The sequence below is a fragment of the Cherax quadricarinatus genome, chromosome 15, assembly GCF_038502225.1.
Source record: "Cherax quadricarinatus isolate ZL_2023a chromosome 15, ASM3850222v1, whole genome shotgun sequence".
Taxonomy (NCBI): Eukaryota; Metazoa; Arthropoda; class Malacostraca; order Decapoda; family Parastacidae; genus Cherax; species Cherax quadricarinatus.
In genome coordinates, this window is record NC_091306.1 from 51,401,896 (window position 1) to 51,414,027 (window position 12,132).

At 36.4% G+C, this 12,132-nt stretch overlaps 1 protein-coding gene across 1 annotated transcript in view; it reads left to right on the forward strand.

The window, feature by feature from the left end:
• Nucleotides 1-12,132, forward strand: part of LOC128703334 (perlucin) — a 74,041-nt gene that overhangs the window by 26,204 nt on the left and 35,705 nt on the right. The window contains exon 2 of the mRNA XM_053797963.2: nucleotides 4,991-5,158. Coding sequence (XP_053653938.2) covers nucleotides 4,991-5,158 — 168 coding nt within the window. The remainder of the gene's footprint in view (nucleotides 1-4,990; nucleotides 5,159-12,132) is intronic.

The following is a 12,132-nucleotide window of genomic DNA, read 5'->3' on the forward strand; positions in this document are numbered from 1 at the left end:
CACTAAATTTACGAGGCTCTGACCATTTTTCCTCATAAAACAAATTGGTTATGCCGAGATCAGAGTCGTCCAAGGATAGGTCAACATTCTCGCCAGACAACCCTTGGGATGTTGCCCGAGTTATGGCCTACACTGGAGAAGAATTAATCATTATGGGCTAAGGACATACACTAGAAGTGGTAATGTTATTACTCAGTAATAACATGGCATCTTTCGTAGGAAATCCTGCGGATACACCTACAGTCAAATATCTGTTTAACATTTGCACTGTATATAGATTCTATGCAAAGGGACAGAAAAGATCGCCTTCTTTCTTTTATTGTCCCTAGGTTGTAAACTAAAGTCATTTACAACTTGAGAAAACTGCCTTCTTTCTTTTTCCCTATCAAATTCCTCCTTGGCTTATGCCCATTGTTCCCTAGTCTGCTCAAGATTGATTTTTGCCAACTCAAGTGCCAACGCAGCAGATTCACCTTCAGACAGCCCTGTCGCATGAGACTGACGATTTTGCTCAGTTGATGTATCATTTTCCTCCTGTGAGAACCTCGGGTTTTTATTCCCGTCTCCCGTGTAGGGAGGAGTTTGATGTGCCATCTCTTCTCGAAGTTTGATACTTATTAGAGTACAAAGCTGTGTGGCTGTGAGAGTGCGTTTGCATACAATAGATGGCTGACGATTGACTACTCTGTGACTGAAGAAATACTTCCTAACATCCCTGTGATTCATCTGTATCTTCAACTTCCAACTGTGTCCACTTCTTGCTGTGTCCCATCTCTGGAACATTGTCTCTGTCCACCTTGTCAATTCCTCTCAATATTTCATATGTCGTTATCATGTCCCCTCTATCTCTCCAGTCCTCCAGTGTCGTCAGGTCGATTTCCCTTAACCTCTCCTCGTAGGACATGCCCCTTAGATCTGGGACTAGTCTTGTTGCAAACCTTTGCACTTTCTCTAGTTTATTTACGTGCTTGGGTTCCAAACTGGTGGGTTCCAAACTGTGGGTTCCAAACTGGTGCCACATACTCCAGAATGGGCCTGCACAGGGTCCTGCACGATTCCTTATTAAGATGGTGGGATGCTGTTGTTAGATTTGCTAGGCGCCCACATGCTGCAGCAGTTATTTGGTTGATGTGCACCTCAGGAGATGTGTCTGGTGTTATACTCACCCCAAGATCTTTTTCCTTGAGTGAGGTTTGTAGTCTCTGGCCCCTAGACTGTACTCCGTCTGCGGTCTTCTTTGTCCTTCCCCAATCTTCATGACTTTGCACTTAGTGGGGTTGAACTCCAGGAGCCAATTGCTTGACCAGGCCTGCAGCCTGTCCAGATTCCTTTGTAGTTCTGGCTGGTCCTCGTCCGATTGAATTCTTATCAACTTCACATCATCTGCAAACAGGGACACTTCAGAGTCTATTCCTTGTCATGTCGTTCACAAATACCAGAAACAGTACCGGTCCTAGGACTGACTCCTGTAGAACCCCACTCGTCACAGGCGCCCACTCTGAAACCTCACTGCGGACCATAACTCGCTGCTGTCTTCCTGACAGGTATCCTTGATCCATTGTAGTGCCTTCCCTGTTATCCCTGCCTGGTCCCTAGTTTTTGCACTAATCTCTTGTGTGGAACTGTGTAAAACGCCTTCTTACAGCCCAAGAAAATGCAATCTACCCACCCCTCTCTCTCTTGACTTACTGCAGTCACCCTGTCATAGAACTCCAGTAGGTTTGTAACACAGGATTTCCCGTCACTGAAACCGTGTTGGCTGTTGTTAAGCTCATTTCTCTCTAGGTGTTCCACCACTTTTCTCCTTGTCAATTCTTCTCAGTATTTCATACGTCGTTATCATGTATACCTAACCCTTTATGTCCTCCAGTGTCGTCAGGTTAAGTTCCTTTCACCTCTTTTCATTGGACATACCCGTTAGCTCTGGGACTAGTCTTTTTGCAAATTTTTAAACTTTCTCTATTTTATTGAAGTGCTTGAGAAGATGAGCCCTCCATATTGGTGCTGCATTTTCCACTATGGGTCTGAAGAACACGATGTACAGGGTCGTGAATGACTCCTTACTTAGATGTCTATACGCTATTCTTATGTTTGCCAGGCGCCCGTATGCAGCAGCAGTAATTTGGTTGATGTGAGCCTCAGAGGATTTACTCAATATGATGTTCACCCGAAGATACTTTTCCTTGAGTAAGATTTGAAGCTTTTAACACCCGAGTGTGTATTCCGTCTGCGGTCTTCTCTGCCCTTCCCTAAGCTTCATGACTGCACTTTGCGGGGCTATATATATATATGTATGAATATATATATGTCATGCCGAATTTGTTAAACTGGTCAGTTAACATGAACTCATTTAAAATTAAGTTCTTTCTAATTTTTTCTCTTAAACGTTTAAAGAATGCTTGAAGGATATTAAGCAACAAATGCTCACTAGAAGTGGAAAATATTTATAAATGTTTTAAGAATTTGACTTTACGCTTATGACTAACAATTGTGTCTGTAGAAAACCAGAAGTAGTTCCCCATAATGTCTAGACTGAAACGCCTTTAATAACTTACCTCCATTGGACTGATATCCTGATAAAAAGCTTTCAGCACATGCATCATTATCAGCATGAATATTGGTTGGAAAAAAGTCCAAGTATGAAAGTAAACAATACATTTGCTTGAACATACGGCAACCCAGTGCTTTATAAGAGTCCATCATATTTTGCGCTTACTCGGCATGATAATCTAGTTTGTGCCTTCCTAGGAAGTTCTAGACAACATGTTTCAAAGCTCCCCACGCAGCCAGCTCTAGTAAAGTCCGTTTTGACAGGAACACTGGATCGGACAACAGTTCACGTATTTGTGGTCCAACAAATACTCTGGACATAAGTTTCGTGTCAGTTGAAACTCCTTCAAATATTTCCTTAAAGTAACGAAATCCTGCAGCTTCACGGCCTTTGCGCAGTTTTTTATTAGGTCCAACTTTATATGCTACGTTGAAAGAAATATCTTCTGAGGATGCGGCCGTGACATATGCTGCATGATAAATTTTCTCGTAATATGGTCTCTCATTGCCGGCATTTTTGATCTTGTAATGGTTGCCATACTCGCAACTATTCCACAAACATAGGAAATAAGTGTGTTTTGTGTTACCAAATATTAACCCTATCACTTTTTCACTTTGTCATATATTCCCCTCGTGGTTGTTGTGTTGTGTTAGTCTAAGGAGAATTGGCTTGTGTGTCTTCTTTAATTAATTCCCCAGCTTGAAACACTGGCACTGATGGCTTTTCATTTCACTTGTGGAGGAGCACCGCTTTCAGACTTACTTTGTTGGAATTGATAAATAGTCTCTATTCATAAAAATTGTGTTCTTAACCTAATTTCTTCTTAAAATCATTTTACCGTTTTTCCATTTGTTAAAATGCCGTCAGACTAGTACAGCGTGCACGAAAATAAGATGTGTTCTATTAGATAAATGGACACAGATGTAACTAATGTGACATTTTATTTCACTTTCTAGCTTCTGCAGAGCGAAACGTTGCCACAGTAAAATATCACATTAGTTGTACCTGTGTCTATATAACTAACATTTTATCGGTAATTCTACAATTATTACAAATTTAACTCGTGTAGAGTAATTAATTAAGTGGGTTCGTTGCAAAGTCACATCTGGTGGTTCATAAATGTTATTCGTTTCAACTTTTTATCACATTCATTATCATAAGCAACGGATCCAAGTGTCCTCACTATGTGGCACAGGTTTTAATGATAAATTAAACACATGTACAACAGTTGGCTGTCTTCACTGAGGAAACGTTGGGCCACACAGTGGCTTCATCAGTCCTGGACAAAGAAGAATGGTGAAGATCAGAAAGAGTTTGAGGTACTCAGTCCCACAGCCTGGAGTCGATGTAATCAGTCCATCAGTCTTGTAAAGAATACATCATATGCATGAAGAAGTGGCTTATATATTGCAGACAGGTGAGGTGAAGCAGTCGTAGGTGATATCACATTGAACAAATCCATGGTGGAAGTTGGTTATACCTATAGAATAAGCAAGTGAAAAATTCCCTGTATGAGAATCCAAAGACGTTGTTATGTCTGACAGGAATGTAGATAAATGGTCCGGAGAACCGACACTTTTTAATGTTCACTCACAATCTAGTTTTTCTTCAACCGAAGTAGCGCTTGAATGCAATCTCGACTCTTTTTTCCTTTATCTCGTGGTGTATAAGTGGCACATATAGCAAAGGATGTCTGCATTATTCTGTCATCCTCGTCAGTTCATGTTTATCTGAAACAGAGATTTCATATAATAAAGCAAATGCAGACGAATCTAAATATGGGTAAGTGTATATGGCAGAGAAATGTAATTTAAGAAAAACAAGCACCAGTGTATACAATGAATAGGATTTGTAAAGATGTCTGAACAATGAGACAGATAGAGTTCAATTTATGCTCTCCGACACTGCCGGACAAGTAGGCTCAATGTGTAGATTTAATTTTTTCCTCAGAGATAAAACATGTAACATGTCGCCAATATCTGACGTGATGATTTAATTCTGACTTCATATTCAATTTCAGCATTCGAGAAGATGGTAGATATTAGTTTTTTGTATAGAAACAGTAAATTTATTGTTGTCTATGGTCATCAGTCGTATTACACAACTATAGTGCACACGTTTTCATTTCAAGATTTTTTTTTTTACCCTGAGCCCCATCGTCCATCGAATTTTAATTCACTCACTAATATGCTTTTATTCAATAAATGTACATAATGTCAACTAAATACTTTTTTATTAGATAACCAATATGTTGAGCAAATTAAAGAAGAATGTCATCTACCATCTTCTCCTAAACTCTTTTAAATGTTTGATCATCAATTGATTTTAAATTACAAGAACAGAAATCTTAGAACAACAATGAACGTGTCGAAAAATATATAAATTATAAGAATACGTTAAAGATAATCACATATATTAATACAACTGATAATCTTGCAGAGACGTGCTGTCCGTACCCTTACCAACGGGTACTAGACGAGTGCTTTTATCTGAGCACAAAGAAACTATCATGGAGCCATGCCCGTCAATACTGTCATGGAATGAAAGGGACGCTGGCCATGCCAATAAATGTCTACGCCCTAGAATCATTTGTCCACGATAAAGGAGGTACTTACTTAAATTACTCTGTATGTCTGTAATGCATTTGTGTAATATATGAATTAATGTATGTGTAGACAGGAAGTTGGACTACTGCAGTCTTCCAGAATGACTTTCCCGTCTTCATATATTAGTGTGAAACGGTCTACTGTTAATTTAACAACATGAATGAAGGATTGCTGGTGTTTTCGTCTCAAACAAAAGTAAGATGACAAGTAAACCTTCATACTACTTCTTACTCCCAGAAAGCTCTTTAAATTCAGATGTGTATGCGCCTTGAGCTTATTATTACTCCTTAACCTATACATACATTTTCAGCCAAAATCAACGACATATATATTTTTTTCTTTAAGTTCAGATTAACTTTCAGAGATTTATGGCATAAAATATTACATGAAAATTACTTTTTAGATAAATTCGCCGGTTCAACTTATCTGCCGAATTTTACCTATTGGGCAATAATGTTCTGTGCCGAATTAGTAGAATGAACATTTGTTATTCCCATAAATCAGCGGAAATCAATCTTAACATAAAGACGACATATATATATATATATATATATATATATATATATATATATATATATATATATATATATATATATATATATATATATATATATATATATATATATATATATATATATATATATTTATTTTTTTTTTCAACAAGTCGGCCGTCTCCCACCGAGGCAGGGTGACCCAAAAAAGAAAGAAAATCCCCAAAAAGAAAATACTTTCATCATCATTCAACACTTTCACCACACTCACACATTATCACTGCTTTTGCAGAGGTGCTCAGAATACAACAGTTTAGAAGCATATACGTATAGAGATACACAACACATCCCTCCAAACTGCCAATATCCCAAACCACTCCTTTAAAGTGCAGGCATTGTACTTCCCATTTCCAGGACTCAAGTCCGACTATATGAAAATAACCGGTTTCCCTGAATCCCTTCACTAAATATTACCCTGCTCACACTCCAACAGATCGTCAGGTCCCAAGTATCATTCGTCTCCATTCACTCCTATCTAACACGCTCATGCACGCTTGCTGGAAGTCCAAGCCCCTCACCCACAAAACCTCCTTTACCCCCTCTGACCCCTACCCCTCTTTCCTTCCCCTATAGATTTATATATATATATATATATATATATATATATATATATATATATATATATATATATATATTTATATATATATATATATAAATGTATATATATATATATATATATATATATATATATATATATATATATATATATATATATATATATATATATATATATATATATAAATGTATATATATAGGGAGGTACCACCTCTAGAACTATTGTAGGGACCCTCATCCTCAGAGAAAAGAATAAACTTGCTTCAGGGAAAACTCAAGATTCTCCCTGAAGCTGTTTGAGAATTTTCTCCTACCACCCCTTATATTATATATATATATTTTATTTAAAGACAAAATACATTGACAAAACATTCACAAATATATATATATATATATATATATATATATATATATATATATATATATATATATATATATATATATATATATATATATATATATATATATATATTATTGTGACCACGAACGAGTGGTATTGATCAATAACAACACTACACTAGCCACGGACTCGAACCCCTGCTGCTTTGGCCAAAACAGCAGGGGTTCGAGTCCTTGGCTAGTGCAGTGTTGTTATTGATCAATACCACTCGATCGTGATCACAATAATATAAAATACTGCTCGTTGTAGTAGTACACCAAACAGGTACTAGAATGAAATTAGCCTAGAGTCATCCACACCATCGTGTGTCCTTTGGTAGCGAGTACAACATCCAGTTCCGCTGGATATGCTACTCTTAAGGATTCTATGGTCCAGTGGATTAGGGCGTCATGTGTTTTTGCCCACCATGAGGCAGGCCAAAACAGCATGGGTTCGAGTCCTTGGCTAGTCGCAGTGCTCTTACTGATCGATACCACTCGTTCGTGGGCACAGTTATATATATGTCGTGCCGAATATGTAAAACTTGCTATTTTGGCTTAAAAAGCGACGCTCATCTTGCCATATAAGACAAGCGAAAATTTGTGTACGCAGTAATTTCGTGAAAATCATTCTGAACCTAACGAAAACAATATATTTCACTGTGTTTGTTTAGTATTGAATTATTGTAAACTTATCTAAAATATATTTAACTGGATTAGACTAAAATAAATTGCGCTGATATAATAAGGTTAGGTAAGTTTTCTAAGATTCTTTTGGTGCAAAATTATAATTTTTTACATTAACATTAATGAAAAAAATATATCTTAGTATTGAATTATTGTAAACTTATCTAAAATATATTTAATTGGATTAGACTAAAATAAATTGCGCTTGATATAATAAGGTTAGGTAAGTTTTCTAAGATTCTTTTGGTGCAAAATTATAATTTTTTACATTAACATTAATGAAAAAAATATATCTTTAAACGCATAAGAGAAAATTTTAGAAAGGACTAAATTTTCAATGAGTTCTTGCTAATTGACCAGTTTTACCTATTAGGCACGACATATATATATATATATATATATATATATATATATATATATATATATATATATATATATATATATATATATATATATATATATATACATATATATATATATATATATATATATAGATATATATGTATATATATATATAGGTTACTGAAAGCAGTGAAGAGTTTTTACGAGGATAGTGAGGCTCAAGTTAGAGTATGTAGGAAAGAGGGAAATTTTTTCCCAGTAAAAGTAGGCCTTAGACAAGGATGTGTGATGTCACCGTGGTTGTTTAATATATTTATAGATGGGGTTGTAAGAGAAGTAAATGCGAGGGTCTTGGCAAGAGGCGTGGAGTTAAAAGATAAAGAATCACACACAAAGTGGGAGTTGTCACAGCTGCTCTTTGCTGATGACACTGTGCTCTTGGGAGATTCTGAAGAGAAGTTGCAGAGATTGGTGGATGAATTTGGTAGGGTGTGCAAAAGAAGAAAATTAAAGGTGAATACAGGAAAGAGTAAGGTTATGAGGATAACAAAAAGATTAGGTGATGAAAGATTGAATATCAGATTGGAGGGAGAGAGTATGGAGGAGGTGAACGTATTCAGATATTTGGGAGTGGACGTGTCAGCGGATGGGTCTATGAAAGATGAGGTGAATCATAGAATTGATGAGGGAAAAAGAGTGAGTGGTGCACTTAGGAGTCTGTGGAGACAAAGAACTTTGTCCTTGGAGGCAAAGAGGGGAATGTATGAGAGTATAGTTTTACCAACGCTCTTATATGGGTGTGAAGCGTGGGTGATGAATGTTGCAGCGAGGAGAAGGCTGGAGGCAGTGGAGATGTCATGTCTGAGGGCAATGTGTGGTGTGAATATAATGCAGAGAATTCGTAGTTTGGAAGTTAGGAGGAGGTGCGGGATTACCAAAACTGTTGTCCAGAGGGCTGAGGAAGGGTTGTTGAGGTGGTTCGGACATGTAGAGAGAATGGAGCGAAACAGAATGACTTCAAGAGTGTATCAGTCTGTAGTGGAAGGAAGGCGGGGTAGGGGTCGGCCTAGAAAGGGTTGGAGGGAGGGGGTAAGGGAGGTTTTGTGTGCGAGGGGCTTGGACTTCCAGCAGGCATGCGTGAGCGTGTTTGATAGGAGTGAATGGAGACAAATGGTTTTTAATACTTGACGTGCTGTTGGAGTGTGAGCAAAGTAACATTTATGAAGGGATTCAGGGAAACCGGCAGGCCGGACTTGAGTCCTGGAGATGGGAAGTACAGTGCCTGCACTCTGAAGGAGGGGTGTTAATGTTGCAGTTTAAAAACTGTAGTGTAAAGCACCCTTCTGGCAAGACAGTGATGGAGTGAATGATGGTGAAGGTTTTTCTTTTTCGGGCCACCCTGCCTTGGTGGGAATCGGCCAGTGTGATAAAAAAAAAAAAAAAAAATAAAAAAAAAAATATATATATATATATATATATATATATATATATATATATATATATATATATATATATATATATATGTCGTGCCGAATAGGCAGAACTTGCCATCTTGGCTTAAATAGCAACGCTCATCTTGCCATATAGGGCAAGTGAAAATTTGTGTATGCAATAATTTCGCCAAAATCATTCTGAACCTAACGAAAAAAATATATTTCACTGTGTTTGTTTAGTATTAAATTATTGTAAACAAATCTAAAATATATTTAGTTGGGTTAGGCTAAAATAAATTGTTCTTGTTATAATAAGGTTAGGTAAGTTTTCTAAGTTCCTTTTGGTGCAAAATTATAAATTTTTACATCAACATTAATGAAAATAATGTATCTTTAAACGTATAAGAGAAAATTTTAGAAAGGGCTTAACTTTAAATGAGTTCTTGCTAATTGACCAGTTTTGCATATTCGGCACGACATATATATATATATATATATATATATATATATATATATATATATATATATATATATATATATATATATATATATATATATATATATATATATATATATTATATATATATATATATATATATATATATATATATATATATATATATATATATATATATATATATATATATGTATATATATACATATGTATGTATATAAATATACATATAATGTCGTGCTGAATAGGTAAAATTGATAAATTAGCAAGAATTCATTTGAAATTAAGTTCTTTCTTAAATTTTCTCTTGTACGTTTAAAGATATATTTTTTTCATTAATGTTAATGTTTTAATTAATAATTTTGTACCAAAACAACTTTAGAAAACTTACCTAGCTTTATTTTAGAAATAGCAATTTAATTTAGGCAAATCCAACTAAATATATTTTAGATAAGTTTACAATAATTTAATAATAAACAAAAGCAATGAAATATATTTTTTTCCGTTAGTATCAGAATGATTTTTGCGAAATTATTGTATACACAAATTTTCGCTTGCCTTCTTCAGCAAGAAGAGCGTTGCTATTTAAGCCAAAATCGCAAGATTTACCTATTCGGTACGATATATATAACAAAAATGCACAGTACCGTGACTGGAAAAATACACAAATAACCCGCACATAGGAGAGAGAGGAGATTACGATGACGTTTCGGTTCGACTTGGACCATTTACAAAGTCACACTAACGGAAAGGAGAGAAGGAGGGAGAATATATAGGCCAGCAGACAGGGGCGGAACAAGAGCGCTAGTAGAAAAGGAAGTAGAGAGGTAGTGGCAGTGGTAGTGGTATTAGTAGTAGTGGGGTCAGTCAAAGACCAAGAAAGAGGAGCACTGCATGAGAGTTAGGGGCCCACAATGGGTAGGAACAACAACAAAGGGGGAGGAAATAAAAGCCCAAACACCCAAGGCAGATGAAAGAAAGCCCAAAGAAGAAAAAAGGAAATGGAAAAGGGAAGAGGAAGAAGGAGAAATAAAGAATCAGGTTAATTTAAGTCACTGGTGTTCTGAAGTTTGGAGCATTTTACAATGTAATGGAAAAGGAAGGCATCTACAGAGACAAAGCCAGGACTAAGATTCATACAAGGAAAGTTTTGTATAAGGGAGGATTAAACCAGATGGCTACTGTAAATGTTAATTCTAGTACATTAGGCAGTTTTAGCAGAAGATCAGTCAATAGGATGACTGATCTCTGACAACTCTGGCGGCGGCAAGCTTAACATTATTTTTGTGCTCCCTGAGTCTATCAGAAAAAGAACAAGCAGTCTCTATAAAGTAATGAAGAGGACATGAGGAACAGGAAATAGAGTAGACACCAGCAACATCAATAGAGGGAAGAGAAGTATGGAGTAGAAGAAGTAAGTTTGATGTCTAAGAAAAAGGAGAGTTCCCATGGGTAGAGAGTTTGAGAAAGAAGAAAGTCCGCTTAGAACGTGAGAAGGCAGAGTCTATAAAATGGGATGTGTAGCCAAGACAAGAAAATGAATTACGATGAGTGGAAATTTCCGATTCAAGGAACTGAGGATCACAAATGCGGAGAGCACGGAGAAAGATAGAAATAAGAACAGTTTTCTTGACAGAGGAAGCATGATATGAAAAGTAGTGGATGTACATGCCATTGCGGTGCACGGAAAAAGCAAAACCTGAATCTGAGCGGTGAACAAGCAACAAAGAATTAGATTCCCATTCAACTTTAAACTTAATGGAAGGAGCAAGATTTTTAAGGACATCAAGAAATGACTGGATGATACCTAGAGTCTTATTCAGCAAGAAGAGCGTTGCTATTTAAGCCAAATTCGATTTTGGCTTAAATAGCAACGCTCTTCTTGCCGAATAGGGCAAGCGAAAATTTGTGTTTTCAATAATTTCGCAATAATTATTTGGAACCTAACGAAAATTTTGTATTATTTTGAGGCTGTTGACCATGATAAAGAATTTGATATTATTTACTTAGATTTTAGTTAGGCTTTTGATAGAGTTCCGCACCAAAGACTGTTAAAGAAAGTGGCAGGTCATGGCATTGGGGGAAGGGTGCTCTCGTGGATCGAATCATGGCTCACAGACAGGAAGCAGAGAGTGTCCATAAATAGGGTTAAATCCGAGTGGGGATCAGTAACAAGTGGCGTTCCAAAGGGATCAGTCTCGGGCCCGTTGTTGTTTATAATATATATCAATGATCTTGATGAAGGAATTACTAGTGATATGAGCAAATTCGCCGATGACACAAAGATAGGTAGGATAATTGATTCAAACGTAGATGTTAGGGAACTTCAGAAGGATTTAGACAAACTCTATTCTTGGTCAGAGAAGTGGCAGATGCAGTTCAATGCAGATAAATGCAAGGTTCTGAAGCTTGGGAGTGTCCATAACCCTAGTACTTATAAGTTAAATAATGTAGAACTTAGCCATACAGATTGCGAAAAGGACTTGGGGGTTATGGTAAGCAGCAACCTTAAACCAAGACAGCAATGCCTAAGCGTACGTAATAAGGCAAATAGATTACTGGGATTTATATCAAG